Source organism: Bos mutus, chromosome 9 (assembly GCF_027580195.1).
Source record: "Bos mutus isolate GX-2022 chromosome 9, NWIPB_WYAK_1.1, whole genome shotgun sequence".
NCBI classification, from domain to species: Eukaryota; Metazoa; Chordata; class Mammalia; order Artiodactyla; family Bovidae; genus Bos; species Bos mutus.
Genome location: NC_091625.1, coordinates 42,535,069 through 42,559,445, shown reverse-complemented (window position 1 = coordinate 42,559,445; position 24,377 = coordinate 42,535,069). Strand labels below are relative to the sequence as shown.

General features: G+C 44.4%; 1 protein-coding gene across 1 annotated transcript in view; it reads left to right on the top strand.

The window, feature by feature from the left end:
- SOBP (sine oculis binding protein homolog) overlaps nucleotides 1-24,377 on the top strand; it is a 164,311-nt gene that overhangs the window by 128,306 nt on the left and 11,628 nt on the right. Inside the window, 2 exon segments of the mRNA XM_070376515.1 lie at nucleotides 14,832-15,429; nucleotides 15,432-16,783. Coding sequence (XP_070232616.1) covers nucleotides 14,832-15,429; nucleotides 15,432-16,780 — 1,947 coding nt within the window. The 3' untranslated portion in view covers nucleotides 16,781-16,783.

Below are 24,377 nucleotides of genomic sequence, written 5' to 3'. Positions count from 1 at the left end.
AAATGCAGTGTGACCTAAAATGCTCTTGGGTGGAGCTTCAGGGTGTGGGAGGTCATACGAGAGGTAATGGCATTCATGACATCCTGTGGGCTGGCGGGCGGTATGAAGTAACCAGAACTGAGAGGACAGAAATTGAGTTTGTAGTGACTGCAGAAGCTGAAACCACAGGGTGAAATGTAATAGGGTCCAGGCCTGGGTGAGCACAGGAAGCTGATTAGAGGGGAGCGGGGAGCTGTAGGGCTGAGAAAAGTGCTGTAAAGGGACGAAAAATCTTGATTGCTGGCAGGACAGAGCCTGCGAACATCCAGAAGGGCAAAGGCATGGGAATACTATCACCTTCTCTGACCGTTCAGGTAACAACAGACATTTGCCTATGGGAAGCCTTTTCCTGTGCGAGAGTGTGCTGGGGTGTAAGGGCCCAGGCCCGGTACCACAGAGGAAACTTTTCATCAAAGGAAAAATCCTAAGGCCCGGGTTTCCTGGCTCTTACATGCATCCAAATCATGACAGTAGCATTTTCCAAAGTGATTTTCTTCAGGATCCTACTAGGAAAAAAAAAAAAAGAAAAGTTCTATTTTTGGAAATTTGAGGAAACTCTGGATTAGTGAAGTGAAACGTTTCTTTTCTGCAGAACTTCTCAGAGGCTTAAATATGGCAACATACATTGAGAATCTCCCAGAGGAATATAGGGTGTACAACTTTTCCCAAACTTATATGACCGTGGAATCCACTTTTAGGGCAGAGCATTGATGGGCCTGGTATTTTTCAGGACACCCTGTAGGCAATAGAGTTGGGGGTAGGAGTGGTCAGTGAGTGGGGCAAGGGGGAGGATGCTGCAGTGGATTTAGGAACAGGCAAGGACTCGATGTGGCAGTCACATTTCCTTTCTGTGGTGACCCTCAGAAATAGCCCCGGTATAGAGAGGCCTGTGTCAGAGGCTGTCCTGGGGTCACCTTCCTGCTTTCCTGGGCCGAGGCTGCCCTGTGCACCTCACACCCATAGCAGAGGGTTCCTGGTGGGATGAGGCCACAAGGAGCTCCTTAACCACAGGAGGAAGTAGTGTCGGGCCAGAAGGGACTTTGAAGTCACTGCCCCTTCCCAGATTTTCTTCATCTTTTAATAGAGAGTAACACTGACAAGGGCTGAGAAAAAGTGAAAATGAAAAGGGCTGTGGTCAGGATTAAATCGGAGAAAGTATACACAGCTGGGTTAGATTCTTGGCCTCCCTAAAGTTGGAGGCTCACTGTATAGAAGATCAAGGAAACAAGACAGAAATAGCCATTGCTGCCCATGCTCACGGAGCCTGGGCAGTTGTTCTGGCAGCAAAGATGACCCCACAGGCCTAAGAACTTGGTGGCTGGACTGTCTTTTTGCCCCCAAGGAGCTGGCACCATTACTTCCTGCTCTAGCACACATCCTTGGAGGACTTGCAACTCCTGCCACTCCCAGTTCTTTCAGCTCCAGTCGGCCCCATGACCTGCACTGCCCTGGGGCTTCTGCTTACTGCCTGGCTTCCGTGGTGCTCTGGCTTTCAGCCATGTGTTTCTGCTCACAGTCATTGTTCCCACCACTACTTAGTCTCTTGGGGTTACCTTGATTCCCAAACCCCAGAGAAGAAGATCTGATTGGCTTGTTGGATTACTCGTCTCGTTAGGCAGAGCCCCACCCCAGGTCTTGAGGTATCCTTGGGTCCAGTCTGCTAAATCCAGGAAACCAGCTGGGCAGTGGCCACAGCAGGCATTCAATGTGTAATGGGTTCTGTTCTGATATAAAGGTAGTCCCTACAAGTTCTTTTTCTCCTCCTCTGTCTCCCCGTTCCTGATCCTCCCTACTTCTGTACATGCACAATGTATCCAGTGTGAGTGCTAGAAGAGCCGCTCCATCTCCAGTGTTTTGATTACCCTCCTGTACACCTTTCTTTTGTATCTTACTGGATCTGAGGTCCCTTACACAGGCGATTTGGATTAGACAGCGCATCATACTCTTTTCTTTTTTCACTCAGGAGCCAATAGTCCAAAAAAAAAAAAGGAGCCAATAGTCCAATTGTACAGTGCGTCAAATAGCAGGATCCTTTCCCATTTCATTTCCTTTCTTCAGAGTTGATCAAAGAATGATGTAGTTATTTACCCATGGCTTATGAGGTGGGGACTTTTACCCAAATACTAATAGTGGATATATAGTTATTGCTCGTTTTAATTTGGGCTTCCCTGGTGGCTCAGTCGGTAAAGAATCTGCCTGCAATGCAGGAGACCTGGGTTCAGTCCCTGGGTTGGGAAGATCACCTGGAGAAGAGCATGGCAACCCACTCCAGTATTCTTGCTTGGAGAATCCACATGGACAGAGGAGCCTGGCGGGCTCAAAGAGTCCCCCATGGGGTCACAAAGAGTCGGACACTACTGAGTGACTAAGCACAGCACGGTGCAGTCTTAATTTATCTGTATCTAAAATAAGGTATGTTACCTGACTGCTGATCTCTTGCAGACTTCTGGTGAGTCATATTATGATAGTGTCTGTTATACCACTTGAATTTTGAAAGAAATTATAGAGATAACAAATGTGTTTAAGCCTATATGAATACATATCTTTGTCCCAGGTTTTCTTGCTGTCTACTGTTTAGCACTTCAGACATTCAGCCTGCCTGGGGAGATTGGGCTGAGCTAACCCAGGATTCACTTATGAGGATGGAAGTGTAAGAGAGACGCTCAGTGGCAAGCCTAGCATTAGTGGGGTGCTGGCTTTCCACTAAGTAGTTAGCCCAGCATAATAGCTGCATTCTCGGAGCAAAGATGGAAGAGAACTAGGCAAGCTGAGGCCCACAAACACGCAGGAAGCTTTTCAGAGACAAAGGAACCAACGTGCGGATCTGAAGTCAGAAGCAGTCCCTCACATCCTTGCCAGACACCTAGGAAAGTGTCGCTAAGTGGATGCTCTCACACTAGCTTTGATTAACTAAAAAAATAAGACAACAGGCAGCCTAAATTATTTCTTTTCCCCAAGTTTGTGAGTTCAGCTCTCTGAGCCTTTTGAATTTGTAGCATTGTGTACCAGGTACCATTAATGTCACATTTGTGTGTAACTGAGCATAAGGGATTCCATCGGTGACTCTGGCCCAGGTGACCGTTGCTGGCCTGAAGCTGAGCCTAGGGCTAAAACATCCATGAGCTTCAGACCACAACCTGGCTGGCAAGCCTCCTCATTAGTGCAATTATGTTACTGTCAAACACTCCACAGCCTTTGCAAACACAGTGGAGAAAATTTGGGGTCAAATGTATTGTTGATTTGGGTTTCTGGGTTTTATTTTTGTGGTATGCTTTTGACTTTGAAGTGTACATCATAGGAAGGTTCACAGTAGTGAGTTTTCTCTTTGTTTTTAATAACTGAGATTTAATAAAAGAATAATGAGTAAATAAGAGTATAGGTAAACCAGGGAGCTCTGTTTTAAACCTGTAAAACTGGACCCAGTGAAGGCAGCATGTGTGAATAGTGCTGAATGGGATAGTGAAAAAGGGGGCCAGTCCCTTTCAAGAGTAAATAAAGTCATGAGCAGGAACAAACGATGGCTTCTGACGTCTCTCTACTGATGCAGAGACTGGAAGAACCAAGTTACCCTGGACTGTGGGCACAAAAAGATAAAAACAATCTCAGTGATACCACTGAGACTTGTGTGTGGGGGGTGGGTTATGCCTAGACGAGAGCTGACATATAGAACTAAAACATAAAACACCATATCCCACCAACATAGCTAGTAGGTGGGTAAAATTCAGGAAAATACATCTTTGTATGGCAATACATGGTGAAATTCAAAGTGGGAATTTTAAGGAAATAAAAGGAAACAACCAAAGAATTATTTGGAGGGTAATGAGTACAAAACCTGAAGTAGAGATTAAAAACAGATCAATTAGCAACAAAGCAAGATAAGGGCAGTTTACCTACATATTTGCTAAGAGTATCAGTCTCTTAGAAACAGCAGGTGATCCTTCTTCCCATGCCTCGTGGAGAGTTCTGAGAAGGCAGAGAAGCTGTGTGAGGAATCCTACTTTGACGACCATGGTGCTTAATACAGAGGAGAGCTGCTTGGCATGGAAGTGGCCCAACCGTCTTGGAATGTGCACGGATGTGATCAACTATGTTCCCTGGAATTTAGAAAAGCAGACATTTTTAATCCAAGGAAAGGTTGCTTCGTTCGCCAAATCAGAAGCTCAGTGTAGTTTGTGCCGGTGAGGAGGGGAAATGGAAGGTGGGAAATTCTGAAAATGGATATTGTGTCAGGAAGGCTAGGGTGCATGAAGGAATAAACGCTTGGGGGAACTGCCCAAGATAATAAAAGGAACTTTTTAGGGCTCTGCTCATAGAAGCATGAAGTATACTTGGAGAGATCAGTGTTCAGAGCAAATGGCGAAATGTTTAACAAAAGAGGGTGAGAAGGCAAGGCTAGACACTTTTACTTGTTCTTTTTTCCATTGTTTCCAGAAAGACAGTGCTCTTTGTACTGGAAAGGGTAAAACAGATCCATAAAGAGGACTATGAATCCCACATTGAGGGCAAAGAGGTAGACAGCACCTGCCGCACTCACCAAATTCAGCTCTCCCTGCCATGTGGGGAAGTGTGTAGATTATTTCATATCAACTTTTGCATAATCTCTCTTCCATCATGATGAATAGGAAGGGTTTCAAAAAGACATAAATGGACTAACATTTCAAAACCGGGAAAGGGTTTCTGATTTCTGAAAGTCTAGACCAGTCGGCTTCATGGCTTACCCTCAAAAGTCTTTGAATATATCATTAAACAAGTGGTTGATGAGCACTTAAGAGAAAAGGGATTTGGTTGAGCAACAACTCAGAGTGAAGCAAGCAGCATGGTGGAGTGAAAGGAGGATGGGTTGGGAGTTCTGATCTGGATCCCAGCTCCATTCTTTGTAGGCTGTGAGAGCTTAGGGAAACCACATCGTCTCTTTGAACTCGTGTTTCCTCATTTTCAAGTAAAATGGGAAAAACTGTAGCTCCTTTACAAGTTTGTTGTCAGTATTAAAGGAGATCAGTGAAAGCTTCAAGCTTCGTACATAAGAGACATTCAATAAATGTTTGTTTTGAAAAAGCAAATAACTAACAGCGGGATACAACTAGCTTAAGCACATGTGTTCTAGGGTGGCATTAGTGGAGCTAAGGCGTTCCACGGGAGAGAGGGAGAGGAGAACGCCCTGGACGCGGCCAGGTGGCTGCATGCTGTTCTGGGCGTTCCCAAGGTGAAGTGGACACCTGGGTCAAGGACAGACAGGACGGGAGGGCTCTCGGAACTTGTCCCTGGCGAATGGGTGCAGGATCTGTGGAGGTTTAAAAACAAAAGCCTGGGGGGAAAATGACGGCTCTTTTTAAGTATTTGGGAGGCTGAGCTTTGGAAGAGGTTTTGACCTGTGCTAGGACACCCCGGTGAACAGAGCTACTAACAGTGGGTGGAAGTGACAGGGACGTTGAATGGTTAAACGTTCTAACACTCAAAGCTGTTCACGGACAAAATAGGCTGCACAGGGCTCTTCACAGTCTTGCAGCCTCTCTGGAACTCTTTGGCCATGTGGACAGAGCTGGATGGCCACCCTGTCATAGGAAGATAGGGCCACCTGGAAGACCAGCTCTGTAGAAGGAAACCCACCGTTCCTGGGGGACACGGGTTTGGCTTGACCTGTGAAGTTCCTCAGAGGTCTAAATGTCTGCGATTCCAAAATTTCAAACTAAAGTTATCAAATACAGACATACCTCGGAGATATTGTGGATGTGGTTTCAGGTCACTGAAAATAAAAGCAGATATTGGAATAAAGTGAGTCACATGAATGTTTTGGTTTCCCAGTGCATATAAGAGTGACATTTACACTATACTCTAGGCTGTGTGCAATAGCACTTTGTCTATAGTAATGTACATATCTTAATTAAAAAATACTTTATTGCTGAAAAATGCTAGCCATCACCTGAGCCTTCGGCAAGTTTTATTCTTTTCCCAAGAGTAACATCAAAAATCACTGATGACAGATCACTATAACAAACATAAAATGAAGTTAGAAATATTGTGAGAATTACCACAGTGCAACACAGAGACACGAAGTGAGCAAGTACCGCAGGAAGTAAGGCACCAATAGATTTGCTCGATGCAGGATTGGCACCAACCTTCAATTTGTAAAAAAACATCTGAGAAGTGCAATAAAGTAAAGTGCAATAAAACGAGGTGTGTCTGTATTAGTCAGTCATTTTAATTTGTAGTTTTAAAGGAAAATGCCAAAAATCCTTGAGATAGTGGAGCAGTATAGGCTTTGAGCCAGACTGATCTAAGTTAGAATCTGGATCTGCCATCCCTTATCTGCATAGGTAATCTTGGGCAAATTATTTAACCCATCTAAACCCCAGTTATCTAGGTGGTAAGGTACTTGTGGAGATTAAAAGAGGTAATTCATGTAACATGCTTAGCATGGTGACTAGTGCTTAAATAATCTAAGCTCTTATTACTCATAGAATCTATTATTGTTACATCAAATTGGTGCTTCCACTAGGCGTGATAATAAAAACCATAGCTTTTGATGGAGTGTCCTGGAGAGATCTGAGAACTGGGCAGCCATGGATACCAGGGGGTGAAATGGGCAAGCCTGGCACCCACAGATAGGAGCTGGTTCAGTCTGGAACCCAGGAGCACAGAAATGTGCAAAACTGTTAAAAGAGGATTGAATGAGGCATTGGGCTTCCCTGTGATTCAGATGGTATAGAATCTGCCTGCAATGCAGGAGACCTGGGTTCGATCCCTGGGTTGGGATGAAGGAGGCATTGGCTTCCCTGGTGGCTCAGAGTATAGAATCTGCCTGCAGTGCGGGAGACGTGGGTTCAATCCCTGGGTTAGGATGAATGAGGCATTGCAGGTGAAGCCCTTTGCCAAGTAGCTGGAAGATTTTGAGCAATCAGAATATAGTTGGTAAATAAATGAGAATCACCAGGAGCAGCTGTGAGCCTTCGAGAAGCTGCCAGAGAGGGAGCTGAGGAGCATGATTGCCAGAGGAGCTGTGAATTCTGCCCAGCAAGTGCCTTTGACCTGGACCACCAGCATGCACCCAGCCTTAATGTTGTGGCATTTCAATGGTGCTGCTCATCACTGATGCCAAGACACAGCCCGGGTGGGTGAGGAGGCAGATACAAATAACATCCCTAGGGAAAAAAGAGATGGTTTCAAATATCACAGATAACAATAACAATCCTTCCAAGAGTCATATTATTGATGTACGATTAGCTATGTTGTGGAATTAAAACCTTGTATTGAAATATGATTTTTTGCATTTTCTAAAAAGTCTGTATGAAGGAAGAAATGAGGTGAGTGACCACAGATAAAAAGAAGCCAGGTAACTAGTATACTTCACTTTTTAACACATCACATTGATGGCTCTCCTTTTATACAAGTGCAACCCAGAGTCCCTCTATATAGTTTTTTTCAGGCAGAGAGAGAGCTCTTATAATGAAATTTCAAATATTCAAGTATGCATTTAGGAAACAGAGTAATGATAAATGAAATCAAAGTACATTTCAAAAGAGATCCATATATCTATTTTGAAAACAAGGAAAGTTTACAATAACCAAGGTAAATACATATCTGAAAGAAGATTCTGATATACATTTGATAAAAGAGGAGTCACAGGGTAGAGCAGCAAAGGGGAGTTAGATACTGAGAGTAAAATATTAAGACTATTTTTTAGTTAAAAACTGTTGCATTCAGAACAAATCTGGGGAGTGGGGCACACAAATTTCTCCCATGACTGTTGTTGATGTTGTTTTAATATTTATCTATTTGGCTGCACCAGGTCTTAGTTGAAACATGCAGGATCTTTGATGCAGCATGTGAACTCCTAGTTGTGGCCTGTGGGTCTAGTTCCCTTGCCAGGGATCACACCCAGGCCCCCTGCATTGGGAGCACAGAGCCCAGCCACTGGACCACCAGGGAAGTCCCTCCCATGTCTGTTAACAGATTCTGAGCTTCTTGAGGGCAGGTGCTAAATCTTTACTGTACTGCTTCGCAGTTCAGTGCCTCCTGAAACAAGGAATCCAATGAATGAATAATTGGATTTGTGATGGCAGAATTTTCAGGGCAGGTCACAATTAGAATATCTGGAGTTGATATAAAGGAGAAAAGATCGAGTCACAGGGCATGGCAGCAGCAATTCCCTGGAGGATAGGGTAGGACATGGCTCTCTGCTTTTATGGGGCACATTTTCCATGTCTGCAGTCACTTGCTGGTTCTTTCTTGGCCACGTGTTTCCTGGGCAGTGCGTCCCGAGAGATGATCTCAGTTTACAGCTGAGCACCTGAGCTGAGCATGATTAAGTATTGCCCTACCAGGAGCTGGAGGCTGGAGGGGTGTCCCCAGTGATCTCTGAGGTTCTGCTCAGGGCTGAATTTCATTGCTCTGAGATCTCCTGGACTATGTGTCTGTCCTCTCAGAGCTGCAGAACTGAAAAACAGAGAGGCAAACATTTGGCATCAGGTGGGCCAGATTTTCCAATGTTTGAATTTTTCAGTTTCCATCTGGATGACTTGTGTTAGGAAGATGTAAGTAGCATTTATCCAGTTTTAATGAAGTGGAGAGTTTTGTGACGATACACTAATGCGCTTAGGCAACCAAACTTGTCAGAACAAAGGGAAAAATCACCTTCTTCTGAGTCATATGTTTGGCCATGAGGATGGATGGACCCTCCATCACTGAATACAGGGCAGGAGTCCATCTCTTGCTTTGGCTGTAGAAACAGAGACTTGGGTCAGTAAGGAGGCATTTGTCAGCACTCATGAAATCCTGAAAGCCATTTGTCAGCGCTTTGAGATCCTAAAAACCAAGCATATCTCTGCTCTGCCTCTCAGAGCTCATGGCATGTGTGAAAGAGAAGGCTCTGCCCTGGTGACCTGGCCCAGGGTTTCTGAAATCCAGCTGGAAACTTATAAGTAGTAATTGAGTCATGGTATAAAGTTCCTACAGGGCAGCTTTCTAGGGAGATGTTCAGTTCTAACAAAGATGGTTGTTAGTGTCTTCTTGAGTTCCAAATCCTATACGAGGAAGAGAGAGACCAAGAGATAGGGGTGGGGGTTGGAGAGAGAGAAGCCCAACAGCAAAGCCAAACAAAAAACCAAATAAGACGCTTATACAAAAAGCACTATGTAGCAAACACCATCATGTTGGACTCTAAACCTGCAGAAAGTTAGTTTTTTTGAGAATGAACTTCTCCATGAATTGACTTAAAAAAACAACAACACAATAATAGCCTTTGCTCATTCTAAATCCCTCTCCTGATTTCTGTGTGGCTATGCACGTCTAAGGTTAGGTCATCTTCTTCCTTCCTTCACTGTAATCCAACTCTGCAAGGAAAGTTGGAATGGTGAACTTGGTCTCCCCCATCAGAGTTTGGCGCCCCTCTCCACAGGGGCTTGCCCTCACACACATTCTGCCGTGCCGGCTCGGGTCATCCTGTCTTCAGGGCATGTGATACCGTGGCTTCTGGCCCTTCCTTTGGAAGATAGTTTCTGCCATGTAATGAGTCAAGCAGATCGTTCATCAGTTCTGTTTTTTAATAAAACATGAATAGCACAGTTTATGGCTTCCACTATTCAAACAGCAGTTGAGCCTAAGAGGAATTACTCATCTTAATGGTTCTAACACTCATTTCCATGCAGCCGTGCTGCTTTTTCAAGCTTTTGCCTGAACTGGAGAATGACTGGCCTTAGAAAAAGTGGGCTCAGCAGGAACTGAATAAGGCCTTCCCAGGAGGGTGGGCAGTGGGACTCACACAGGTCTGTCATCCAGTTCCTTGTCTCTGCAGACAGTCCTTCTTCACCCTGGAGTGGCAGGATGGAGCTGGCTCTGTGAGGTTCAGCATGTGTTTGCCCAGAGAGAGATAGGCTCCATTCTATGTCAAACACACGCAGGCTCCTAGGAAAGCCTGGATGAAAACCTTCATTTTCCTCCTCACGCTGCCATTAGAAACATCCTCCCATTAAGTTAAACTGAACTTAAACATATGGGATGTTCCTAGGAAATCAACAACCATGAGGGAGGCAGGTTAGGAACTGAAAAAATATTCCATAAAGGTTACTGATATGCCCAGTACACCAGCATTACCCATCACTACTATTAGCTCCATTTCACAGACGAAGAAACTGAAGCTGATGTTTTCGTAAGGCTGTGCTGCTGGAAAATGATGGAGCCCAAACTCACATCCATATCTTCTGATTCCAAATCAATCTGCTGCCCAAGTGCACCAAATTAGGGCTCTGATAAAGGCAGAGCCTGAATCCAAAGGAACAGCTGGTGCTGGGGCCATGGACTGCAGGGTTGAGCTGAAAGCAGGTATTCAGGCAGGATCAGTCTAAGGTCCTTAATTCATGCTATGAGGTGATTATCTATAGGTAAAGCAGACCCAAACCCTTCAAAACAGTGATCACCCCTGTGGTCCATGTCTGTCCAGCCTCCTTGGCTTCACTCCTAGGTGAGCTCATGATTTTTTGAGCTGGCCTGGACTGCAGGATCAATGCTGTGTTCAACAGGCCAAGATCTAGAGAATCAGCCTCTTATGGCAAGCTCCCGTCTTGGTTACAGCAGCTACAATTTCTGAGCTGTTACCTGAGTGCTGTATTCATGAAAAGTCAGGAGCACAGGAACCTTTTGTTTTGTTTTCAAGTTGTTGATGGTATCCAAGGATTTGCTAATATCTTTTTACTGTTCCATTGCTGCAAATGTCTTTGCCCAGTAAGAAAGATTTCAGCAAGAGTTTCTTAATATTGCCTGATGCTGGTCACCACTCAGAAGGCAGTGGTGGGTGGATTCCACTGGAAGATGAACTTCACTCCCACAGCTGACAGCTGATTAATGTGTTAATTAGGAACCCTGTCCCCCCTCCCTCACTACCCGAATCTTCTTCTAAGCCCAGCCGAGTGTATATATTGTGCCCATGTGGGTAACCTCATGGCATATTTTGGCTTTGACTTTGGACGTTTATATAAAAATAAAGGCTCAGTTGCCAACATGAATAGCTTTCTTTCTTTCCAGGGGAAATACAAGATGGAAAGAGTTATAGGAACCAGAAGTCCTGCTTTTCAGTTTTCTTGTATCAAGAGCAAGTGATATTTCTGCTGAGGCAGTGTCTTTTGAGCAGTTTAGTGGTGTAGGTTGCCACATTTATTTCACAGGAAAGGAGTGAATCCATCAGGCCACTGAGCTTATAAGTACTACCCTGGCAGTCAGCCACCAAAATATAAATACTCTAAATGGACTAAAGGAAATGTTCATTCTGTTGTTTAGAATTGGACACATCCCAGGAAGGTAAATTTAATCTTTTTGAGGACTGCTGTTATAGGGTTGAATGGAATACGCATTTGTTTATCTCCTTTGTGATCTTTTTGTCTTCCACGTGATACATTATGTATTTGTGATACGAAGCATTTCAGCTGTCTCGCTCAAAGGCCTCGCATTAGCTGATTGTTCAGTCCCCAGATTGCCATCGTTAAACAGCTTCAGCCTCAGCTCCATCCAATCTGGGACCTGTTAGGGGGAGAAGTGGAACCAAAGAGGCCAGATTCCAACAGAAACAAAGCCGGGTGGAATTAGGGGAAATCATTCCAGAGCCCAGTGAGTTGAGCTCTGCACTTCTTACTCTTTATCTTCTAAAATATCTGAAGGAATTTTGGTACTTCTTGGCATAATGAGGAAAAAAATAATGCCTCAAAAGGTTAAAAAGAAAAAATTAAAGCCGTCTGTGGGAAAAAAGACGGGAAGGATACCCTATAACACCACAATTCAGAAAAACCATAGCTTATGAGACACATGCTATGTATTTCATGGATATGCAAATGTTATTTTATTAAAGAGAAAGATCTACAGTATATATTTTTCACCTAACTACTACATCTTAAGTAATCAGCTCAGGCTCTTATGATGAAATCTTTAATTATGAGAAGTGTGTCATTAGTTAGATGTAGAATGAATGATGTGTTGCATTTTATTGCTTCACATGATATAGCCATTTGTGCCATAAATTCATTGACCCAATCTTAAACGATGTGTCCTATAAGACAGACGTGATTCATTGTGTATTAAGTGACAATTTTTTTCCTCTAATAATTTTTCGCTTCACCAGAAAGATTGCTTTACTGTGTTTTTAGACCAGTGTTCAGAATTGAAATGTAATAAGACAAGCATACACACTCACACTTCTTACCCAAAATGAGATAGTCATAAACTGTCACAATATTATGTAAACCCTTTGGGATGCTGCAGAAAACCAAGTAGGTAACCATTAGGCTTTTGCTTTAACTGGAAAGCCTGATAAAATAGAATCTGCTTCGAACTTTGATGTCTGTAATTCCTTTTATGAGGAAATAAATAAAATATGGTGGAGAACACTCCTTGGATAATTGGGTTAGATCTATAAGCATTCCTTATTCATCAATGAATTATTGAAAGTGAAGGAAGTAAAGGGAGAGCATTTAAGTTATATTTAGATTATTTTTTGTTACTCTACTTGAAAATATTTATTTAGCTTGAGGAAACATAGGAATCCTCTGGAGGCAAATAATTCAGTCTGGCAATTTGAAAACCAATTAAGGATTTCAGAAAACTCTTTCCCCTTATGGTTAAAAAATATGATCCAAAAGAAATATGCCAGAAATTTTAATATATTATTTTAATTAGTTTAATTCATTGATAATGTTTGTTTTTTTAGTTCATGATTAAAGAAGCTATATTTGATCCTTCACTTAGGCTTCATTTTAGGCTTTCTATGGATTCCTAATGTTGAAACAGAATCTGGTGGCTTTATTTCATATTGGAATGTAAATGTCATGTCATTATACATTAATTTTATAAAAATGATCAGGTTTTAAAATCAATAACTTATGAGCATCAAGTTTTCAATAGTTTATTTGGCCTTTATCTAGATGAGAATTTTAAGAGTCTGAGAGATTGTGTGTGTCTCTTCTCATCAGAGGCAATTCTGTGCTTATTTGTAAACTAGACATCTCAACTGTGATAAAAATAAAAACACAACTCTTAATTCTGGAGAAACTTGAAACACTGTAATGAAACACAGGAGTGTCTTAGCATTGTTTTTTTGTTTGTTTGTTTGTTTTTGCAACAAGCATTTTGAAAGGGTTTTTTGATATGAGACCAAACAAAAAACTAATGTATGCCAATAAGTATGTGTTATTCAGTCTCACACCATCAAATATATTACCTGCAATATCAGGGGGAAAAGTGAGAAAGAAAAGAGTGGATTTACACATACAGACACATCTGCCATGAGTGTGTACACTCAAAATCACATACTAGCCTGCCACCACTGTTTACAGTCTAGGAAAGCTGAGAGTTAAATGAGATGAGTAATCAAATGCCCAACATATGTTGTTTTTGCATTGTTTATGTGACCAATCATTACTAAAATTTATCATTTTTAATGCTATCAGTTTGCCATAGTTAAAAAAAACAACATGCACCAGCAACAGAACAACAGACACCCTTCTCAACAAAAACAGGGCTCCGTTCAGAGCAATACTGGAACCAGGGCTTTATTGAAAAGAGATTCAGATTCAATGAACTCACCATTGCATTGTGTTTCAGAATTCTTCCTCTCCTGCTGTATGGCTTGAGTGCTGAGGAAATGACCAAAAAAAAAAAAGAAAAAAAGATTGTGTGTGTAATGTTCAGTCAAAAAAGTAAGGCACTGAAAGAACTATTGAAAATTTTGACATCTGTTTATCTGTTTATAGCTATGGCAAGATTACTCATATTAATTCTTGTTTAAAATGCCATATGAAGGAAAGACATTTGTGCAAACAAGAGTCATATTTGAATTGTAGATCATGTCTTCACCATCTGTGAGAGCTGATGGTGTTGCAAAATTAATGTGTTAATGAAATCACAATAATTTCTCCAAAGTAATGGGTTCTGAAGCCGAGAATGACTATTTTTTGAACTTTGATGTCTAGTGATTTCCAATTGGGAAAAGCTCTCAGCCTTTAATTAGTTCTGCAGCCCAACTTTAAAATAAATTTGGTGATGTCTTTCTTTTGCCAGGAGTAGATTTGAAGGGCGGAAAAGCCATAAAAACTTTTGGAAAACGTTCTCTGGTGTTTGAAAAGTTGTTAAATAAGACTGCCTGCCAAGAAATGTCACCAAAAATTCTGACTACTGAGAGAGAGTGGGCAAACAGCTCAAAAAATAATTCTAGCTTGCTGCAACATCACAGGTTGGGAATAGCTAAACCTCACACAGACTTCATGACTAATTCCAAGTTTCCCCTTGGAAGCCAGACATAATGATGTTCAGTGCTCTGTGTTATTGGTTAACACAGCACACCCCTTCCAACTGCATTATCCAACAGTCAGTAGTGTAAAGTGACTTTGTGTGAGGAGAATTTTAAGGGTCTATATTTCAAAGCCCACTGAACTTTTGGGAGAATTCTTTTCACCAAAACTATCTAGATTTGCATGAACAATGAGCCTCTTTGCGGAAAATATATGGGCAGGTATATGTACTCTTTGTCAGATCCACCTTTAAGTTATGCTTAAAGGGGAACAAGAGTTTCTTTTTCTTTTTTTAAAATAGGAGATGGTGGTAATTGCTAGTCTGAAGAGTTAATATTTATAAAGCGATTCTGGCTTCCAAAGAGAAATCATTTTACAAACATTTAAGAATTTTACCTTTTAGAAGGAAACACTTCCACCTAGTTGAAAAATTATGATAAAGTTTGAAAAGAACCTCTATGTAAAACATGAAATGCTATCTACCAAAGTAGATTGCTTATCTTTTTTCTTATTACTGTGTTGTAGGTATGTGACTGGTGTAAGCACATAAGACACACAAAAGAATACCTGGACTTTGGGGACGGGGAAAGAAGGCTTCAGTTCTGCAGCGCGAAATGTCTCAATCAGTACAAAATGGACATTTTCTACAAAGAGACACAGGCCAATCTTCCAGCTGGGCTGTGCAGCACATTACACCCTCCCATGGAAAATAAAACAGAAGGCACCGGGGTGCAGCTGCTCACTCCAGACTCTTGGAATATCCCTCTAACAGATGCTCGCAGGAAGGCCCCCTCCCCGGTGGCTGCAGCTGGCCAAAGCCAGGGCCCTGGCCCATCGGCGTCCACCACCGTCTCTCCATCTGACACTGCCAACTGCTCTGTCACTAAAATCCCTACGCCAGTGCCCAAGTCCATGCCCATCAGCGAGACGCCAAACATCCCTCCTGTCTCCGTCCAGCCACCTGCGAGCATCGGGCCTCCCCTCGGAGTCCCGCCTCGCAGCCCTCCCATGGTGATGACCAACCGCGGCCCGGTCCCGCTGCCCATCTTCATGGAACAACAGATCATGCAGCAGCTCCGCCCGCCCTTCATCCGCGGCCCACCGCACCACGCCTCCAACCCCAACAGCCCCTGTCCAACCCCATGCTCCCCGGCATCGGGCCCCCGCCAGGCGGCCCCAGGAACCTGGGCCCCACCTCCAGCCCCATGCACCGGCCCCTGCTGTCGCCCCACATCCACCCCCCGAGCACCCCGACCATGCCGGGGAACCCCCCGGGTCTGCTGCCCCCGCCGCCTCCCGGCGCACCCTTGCCGAGTCTCCCCTTCCCGCCGGTAAGCATGATGCCAAATGGCCCAATGCCTGTGCCCCAGATGATGAATTTCGGGCTGCCGTCGCTCGCCCCGCTGGTGCCGCCCCCCACCTTGCTCGTGCCATACCCCGTGATCGTGCCCCTGCCCGTGCCCATCCCCATTCCCATTCCCGTCCCCCATGTCAGTGATTCCAAGCCCCCCAACGGGTTTTCCAGCAACGGGGAGAACTTCATTCCGAGCGCCCCCGGCGACTCCTCGGCGGCAGGAGGCAAGCCAGGCGGACACTCCCTGTCCCCCCGGGACTCCAAGCAGGGCTCGTCCAAGTCCGCGGACTCGCCGCCCGGCTGCTCCAGCCAGGCCCTGAGCCTGGCGCCCGCGCCGGCGGAGCACGGCCGGAGCGAGGTAGTGGACCTGACGCGGCGCGCCGGCAGCCCCCCCGGCGCGGGCGGCCAGCTCGGCTTCCCCGGCGGCGTGCTGCAGGGCCCGCAGGACGGCGTCATCGACCTGACGGTGGGCCACCGGGCCCGGCTGCACAACGTGATCCACCGCGCGCTGCACGCGCACGTCAAGGCGGAGCGCGAACCCGGCGCCGCCGAGCGCAGGACCTGCGGCGGCTGCAGGGACGGCCACTGCAGCCCGCCCGCCGCTGGCGACCCGGGCCCGGGCGCCCCCGCGGGCCCCGAGGCCGCCGCGGCCTGCAATGTCATTGTGAACGGCACGCGGGGCGCCGCCGAGGGCGCCAAGGGCGCGGAGCCGCCGCCCGAGCAGCCCCCGCCGCCGCCGCCGCCGCCTCCCGCGCCCCCCAAGAAGCTACTGTCGCCGGAGGAGCCGGCGGTGAGCGAGCTGGAGTCGGTCAAGGAGAACAACTGTGCTTCCAACTGCCACCTGGACGGGGAGGCGGCCAAAAAGCTGATGGGGGAGGAGGCTCTGGCGGGGGGCGACAAGTCAGACCCGAACCTTAATAACCCCGCGGACGAGGACCACGCCTACGCTCTGCGGATGCTGCCCAAGACGGGCTGCGTGATCCAGCCTGTGCCAAAACCCGCGGAGAAGGCTGCCATGGCGCCTTGCATCATCTCCTCGCCCATGCTCAGCGCCGGGCCCGAGGACCTGGAGCCTCCACTCAAAAGGAGGTGCCTCCGAATTAGAAATCAGAATAAGTAAAAGGTTTGTATGTTCACCGGGGCTCTTCTCCGCACGAGTCAGTGCACTGCTCCTTACTTCTTATAAGGCAAACGCGTGCAAAGGGGATAGAGAGGGAGAGAGAGTTGTGTTGACAATCATGGTTTTACGTTATGTGTTGTACACTACGCCTTGTGTGGTCACATACTACCATCATTTTGATCCAATTCCTATTTTACAGCTGAGGGAACTGAGTCAATAGCAAGTGCCATGCCCGAGGTCACTTAGTGATAAAGCCCAGTCTTGAACCTGAATTGAAACACTGTCTACTAATTACACTTTTGTTCTTAGGCTCCTGTCTGTAAGTAGAGGAGGATGCAGGGAGGAAGGAGCAAACGATTACTCGGAACCTGTACGTGTTCAGTCATGAGATTATAGACTGACTGTAGTAAAAGGTGAGCTGAGCCACTTCCTGGAGCTAGCTGGTACAGGCATTGGCAGAATGTCCCAACTCACCAAATGTGCTCAATAACCAGGGAATTCCATTTGCAAGATGAGAATAAAATCTAAGCTTCTTAGATGCCTATGCCAACTGAACCCAGGCCATGAAGCCCCATTTGCCTGGTCAGGTGTTAGAGCAGCTCCTGTTCTTGGGATCTCTTCCTTCATTTGTCACCAACCAGCATTCCCCAGGCTAGGCCTCAAGCATCACTGACCAGCTTTGCTTTCTCCCCTTTTTGGGACTCAGCAGCTCAGCTGATGGGCTGCTCACCTCGCCAAGCAGTGGGAGGCTCTGGCAGAGAAAAGGGCAACAGTCGTTGAAGTGGGTGAGAGTGCACATCCCTGACCTTGGGGGGGTGGGGGCAGGAATCATTAATACCAAGTGAACCATGAATAACAAGTCCAGAATTTCAGTTAGGGGGAGGGCAGTGAGCCTGTGTGGCTGCCTGTTCCTCCCGCCAATCCTGGTTGAATAAGCATTGTCTGCATTTACAAGGATGAAGATGAGGCTTGGAGATGTTGCCCAAATCAAAGCTGGTAAGTGAGGGAACTGGTATTCGACTCGGGCCTGCTGGACCCAAAGCCTGGGTGCTCTCCTCTGTCCACAAGGACAGTTAATGTTCTGCTGGGGTTTATCAGCTGTTTATGGAGAGGAAAGCAGGGGAATGAATATTTATTGAGCACAAAGCTTGTGCACAGCTCTCTCCAGGAGCGGAGGTCAGGGGAGTGGGGCGGGGGACAAAGTGAATCTGGGGCAGCGCCTGTCCTCAAGGCACTTTCAGTCTGGTGGCGGTGTACGCCGGGAGGAAGGAGGTCTGGCAGGAAGTGTACCTTTTAGGAAGAACAGTGGCTCATATTTGTATGTGCAGGTCTTTCTCTAAGTATTTTTCAGTAGGATGTCTTTGGGTCAGGATTCATTTGGCAGTTGTCTTCATTTTACTGATGAGAAGACTAAGGTGTAGAAATTAGGTAACTTGCCCAAGATTCCAGGATTTCCATGTTAGTAAGTTGAGATTCAAATTTAGGCTGTCTGACTCCAGGGAATACACTGTAGATATTAATTGGTCCCTTTGTTATCCTATTTGATGAAATTCTTTTATTCACCTCAGTTGTCTTGGGGGAAATTTCCTAGATAAAAACTAAGCCTACCCACCAGCTTCTCTAAGTGTTTAGACAGTGGTTTTTTGTTTGTTTGTTTTTAGCATTTTCAGTTGTATTTTTCAGCAAGAACAATGAAAAAACGAGAATACCAACCCATTACTTCACAGTAGGAAATACAGATGTGGACAAGAACACTTGATGTGATGTGTCCAAACCATTGTCCCTCGAAGTCAGCACCTTTACCCAGACACTTACCTGACTTGTAACCAGGAGTTTGCCTGGGAAGCTCGGAGCCCGTGAAAGGGACCTTGATGGATGATGCAAGAAGGGTTTCTCATAATTTGAGGCTTCCTTTTTCATTGATGGCTTTGCCAGTAGGAGCAGAATACTAAAACTCAGCTCACCAATCCTTGATTTTACATCTGCAAGTTCTATTCTCTAAAGACAGTCTCAGCCTTCTGCTAGTCACCTCAGTTGAAAATGGCCCTAATTTCTCTACCAGCGTAGTTTAATCTGGTTGACAAAGCAGTGAGTAATGCAAAGATGTACTACCAAAAAAGTGATGGCCTTTAGAAAGCCAAAAAAGCATCAGGAACTGTAATTTTAAACACATTCTAGTGTCACTCATTCAAATGACATTAAAGAAAGAGCAGGAGGGTGAAAACTTTTACTACCATTACTAGAGTGAGAAGTGACCAGGTCAGGGAGAGTGTCACTAGTCCATAAGTAGCATGGGGCCAAAAGAACATAAAAGCATGAAATATATGAGGGCTATTTCGATGATATATATTTCTGAATAAGGAATCAGGCAAGGGTCTTGTACGTGGACCAGAGTCATTACTAAAAATATTAACCTGGCTTCAGTCAATTTTAGAAGATGCAGTGACGAAATCGCCTACGGTCCCCCTGAGATTGGAAAGTTCTTTTTTATGATGGGTTTCCCCAAGAAATTACAGCTTTTCTCTAAACCTAGAGACTCTCAGTCTTTGCCAGCTATAGTGGGGGTGACAAGGCAAGTGATTTAAGCTGGGAGAAGAACGCTTCTGCCCCTCTAAATCACATCGCCTCTTGCCCTCTGTAGTTCCATGTCAACTCATAGCACAGTCTCAACCTGCTGTAATTCACTCACATTCTCTGACCCTTCCTGATTTTCTCTGCACACGTGGAGCTGTTTTTCTTCTATGCCTTCAGAAACCCTGCCCATGTGTGGTTACAGAAATTGGAAATGCATCCATTAAATAAAGGACTGCATGACTTTTGTGACCTGACAATGAACACTGTTTGGTGACAAGTTAAAGCCAAAGGGGAAGCATTAAAAACCAAAAGCAAACCCAGGCTGAGTTGGGGCAGATGAGGCGGAGGTGAGTGATTCTTCTTGAGCTTGTTGGTGACTCGTATTATCTCTCGGCATAGAGTTTGTCAGTAACTGCCATCCAGGTTTTTCATTCCTTTTGCTATGCCCACAATTTTCGTACAGTATGACTATTTTAAAAAATCATTTAAAATAGATTCAAAGCAGACTGTAACTTGAAATCAGTAGTCCAGGCAGCTGCTTGTTACCTTCAAAGAAATCATCATTTTTGCTAGTTCTCGGCAATCACAGGGTTTTGTTTTTTCCTTTTGACTGTTTCTGTTCCTGGTTACCTGACTTTATGCATTCTTGTTCGTTGATATGATTACAAGTGATTTAAATAGGCAGATATTTTCCTAGATGCAGAACTAATTAAGTTTAGTTGAAGATTTTAAAAGGTTGGAAACTTCCTTTAATCTTCAACTTTTAAGATGCCAAATACCAGTTCTGCAGCTTCTGTAAGCTGAAAATAAAATCCCTCCAAATAATAAGGAAAACAATGTATAAACATTTCCCAAACTCTTCTCTCCACAAAGAATTCCATTTATAAATGGAATACTCCTTTCTTTGTCTTTGCCTTGGAGTTTGGGGGATAGCTGTTTGTATTTGTGCATTTTCTGAATTTCAGCAGTTTACACTTGTTTATGGTACAATGGGGAGTTCACAGTAACCATTTGCAAATGTTTGAAGTTATTCAAAAGAAAATATCCCCCCTCCTTGATTTTCCAGGGAAATGACATCTTCTCTTTAAGTAAAATAATCAATGGAAAAAATGTGTACCCTGAGTAACCCTTTCACCCTCACTTTTTCCATTCCCAAGGAGTGGCAAGACCAAGAACTCCCCACCTTTGTGGCTCCCAAATTTCTTACGTGTTTCTAAGACCAGAAAGAAAATCTGAGAGTCTTGTCCCCAGCTCCCACTCCAAGATGCTCCCCTAACTCCAGCAGCAGGAGTTCCTTCCACTTTTTGTTTGCTCTGAGAGGGCTGAAGAAGGGATGGGGGGTGTAGTTTTGACTTTTGGGAATTTAGAGTTTAATTATTAGCCTGACCACGGAGCCACAATCCCAGAAAGGACTGTTTCAAGAAGAGGGCAGGGGACTCGCCTCATTAGGAAAGCCCAAAGGATGGAGGTGACAAGTAACTTTTTGCCAGTTCAGTTTCTCCAGCTAAGTTTGAGAGAGTCGGCTGTCTGCAAAGTCAAGTCCATACAGTCGAAATTGACTATGGATGCCAACCATGAAAGCAAGTAAAAGAGGAAACCCTTCGACTGAGAAGAGGAAGTCAATACAAATAAGATGTGCTCAGATTCTCTGCCAGACTTAAGATTTTTAATGTGCTAGTACTTAGTTACTGGAAACATTCATTGGCGACATCATCCCTGGTGGTGCAGCTCTGCCTGTTTGTTGGGATGCAGATGGCTGCCCAGCTCTAGGTCCAGGTGGTTCAAAGAGCCAGCAGTGAGGAACGGCCAGGTCTGTGTCATGCACACACGTGAGTGGTGAGAACCGGAGAGAGCGCTTGCTATGATCATTGCAGACTCATCAAGGAGAGACTTATGGATCAAGGAGAGACTTATGGATGAACAGTGTCAAAGCTGCTCTTAGACACATCTCGCTTAGTATTGCTGGGTCTCTTTTAACTTTTAGGACAAGGAGATTGAAAGAGGGTTTTAATATGTAGGCATCTGACTTTAGATATTATTTCAATCAAATTATGATGGAATAGGAAATGACATTTGTGATCGGGTATTTATTTCTTTTAGATATACCACAGCCCTCCTCCTTCAACAGGGCTGGGACTAGAGTGAGGCCAGAGAAATGCTTAGCAAGGACTCCAGGGTCAGGCAGTGTGGCATGAGTCATGGACTTGATCCTGATCTGTGTGGCAGCTCCCCGACCAAAGCTGGTCTCCATGAACTAGTCTATGCACAGCCTTCAGCCACTCCCCCTGGAATTTTGTGGAAAGCTTTATGTGCCTGTGAGTGGAGGCATTTTCTTGGGAGGAGCAGTTCATAGATTTTTGACTTCAGAAAAAAGTATCTTACATATCTGACGTATCTGCAGGGTTATTTTATGTGATCACCAAGCAGTATCTGAGTGGAAGTTTTTCTTGTTACTCTGAGGAAGCTGAATTAATTGTAAATTTCCCTTAAACCTTGGAATTTACTTTTAGCAATTTTTGCTGTGGACCTAATATTGCAAAATCATTGTTACAGCCATATAATGTAGCCCTTGTCTCAGTAAGATTGCCTAAGTGACAAAATGCAAAAGGTCACAGACCTTTCTTCAAGTTACTATAACCTGTGAGTATCTGTGGGGAAAGCAGAAAAGGGAAGCAAGGAAAGGAACAGGTTCAATGCTTCTTCACCACTTGGCCTTTCAAAGTTTATGCTGTGTAGGCAGCGGCTGTCCTTCACTGGAAAACCATCAACCCTGCTGTTAAGGCCAAGGGAGTGGAATGGCTCGAGTTGGAGAATTGGGTAGATCAGTAAACACCAGAGCACTGGTGTGGCCATATCTGGGAGCACCACCAATACCCATTGTTCCTTAGCACATGCTTCTTCACCTGGAGAGAGTGTGCTTGGAAAGGTGAAGGCATTTGACTAGCTATTAACAAGCCATGGCCCAGAAGGGCACTGGAAATAAGCTCCCCATCTAGTTTCCAATGAATCGCTCCCTTGCTGGCTCGAATGACTGCCTGGGCATCCTGGTTCAATCATTTACACCTACCTCCATGCAGACAAGCATCATGGGGGGCAGAGGTGTTTGAGGACCAAAACACTCTGCAGCATGAAACACTTACCTCATGTTGTGGAACACCCCCACCACCAATACACTGCCTTTCCCAGACTCTCTTGTCAAAGGGATTGTGTCAGCGGCTGAGGGTGGCCGCCGTTCAATCTTCCTTCACCCTCTCCCATACAGAGTTGTTTTGTATTCTTTTGTTGCTTGTTTAAATAAATATACATGGATGCATGTTAAGGCAATGCATTCTGCATTTGTAAACTTTTTTTTTTTTGAAATGCCTCACAAACATAAAAGGAATCTATTTAAGAGAAACAAATAAATTAGTTTTAAAAGATAAACAATTTAGCCCTGGCATCATTTAACATGGTCTTAGTCTCAAGAAAAAGGAGTAAATGCCATCTCAGGTGCCAGCTCTAAATACTAACCCCAGAGAGGAGTTCTCCAGATCTGTGGATTTCCACAGCACTCGGCTTGAGGAAAAATCAGGGTGGGGTCAGGATGGGGAACATGAGGCCATCAGCAAGGAGGGGAAACATGCACACACGCATGCAAATTATTTCAAGAGTCATTTAAAAGATTCTAGTGAAAATGACTAGAGCAGAAGCAAAGGAAGGCAACAACAAACGTTGGAATAAATCTCCTATGCTTTGAAAAGCTCCTGCATGTACTAAACGTTCTTAATTTGGACCCTCCTCAAGCTGCCCCTGAGATCCCTTAGCTCTGAGCTCCTAGGACCACGCTGTGGCCATAAGCAAGAATGTGCCTGTGCGATTTTACCCAATGCACAAGTCTGAATAGGGAGACGGGAACGCGAGAGCAGAGCTGCCTGGCCACGCGGGTGTGGGGTCAGGACTGGGACAGTCAAAGCTGCCTCACGCTGCCCGGCCTCATTCCATCCAGAGACTTGGCTGCGATGCTGGTTGTCTCATCATTTCCCCCTTTGAACCTCTGGTTTGTTGTCTTTCTGTGATAGCAAGCTGTGTTTTGTTTTGGGTAGAAAGGGAAGTAAGAATGTGACAGAAGAACAGAAGGGAGAAACACACTTTATGGACTCGTTTGATATGAAACGTTGACCTCATGTCCAAAAGATGCAATTAAAGAGTATATCTCTCCTCATTTGCATGGCTTATTTCCCTAGACGTGTTTTTGGTATTGAAAATGAATGGTATTCCCATACAACATGTGTCTCAATTTGTAATGATATCCTCCTTGCAGCTGGCTTAGTTCTCCAACTGTTTCTAAAATGTTACTGTCTTAAATTTGAGCCAACCTACAATAACAAATTATCTGGAAGCAACGTGGCTGAGCTGCATTTGGTGAGAGAAGGGGAAACCCTATATTTCATCCTTCAACTCTTGTTTTGGAAATTCAGAACCGTAACATGATCTTTTTCTAAGGAAATCTACACATGCACACTTTAAAAACTGTGCATATTGGGTGTTGTGGGAGCAAGAATGAGCAGGTTTAGGTTTCTCTGCAAAGTTCTGCATCCCATCAACAAGCCCTTTTGATATTTTAAACCCATATTTAGAGTAATTTCAAGATATTTGGAGCACTTGTGGTTAAATGTAAAACTTTGTCATTATGATTTGTTGGATGCTTTTATTTTAAATATTTATAAGCCGTTTTTAAGTACTTTATCCAAAAGATTTCTCCTGCTAAAATAGTATAATTGAGTGGTATCTGAGCATCAACTGAGCGTATAGTAGACAGAGGGTGAAGTCACTGCAACACGCATGCACGTTCTTCTTGCTTTTCTGGTTTTGATTCAAATGTCGTTTTTAGTAGATTCAGCTTATTTTTTAACTGTATAAAAAGTCATGAACTGGATTGGTTGTCTCTGATATTTTTTTAATGACCAAATCCCCCAAAGGTAAAATGTTCAACTTGAATTATGTCGATTCCTACCTCTTTTTTTTATCCTGAGAGTAATTAATA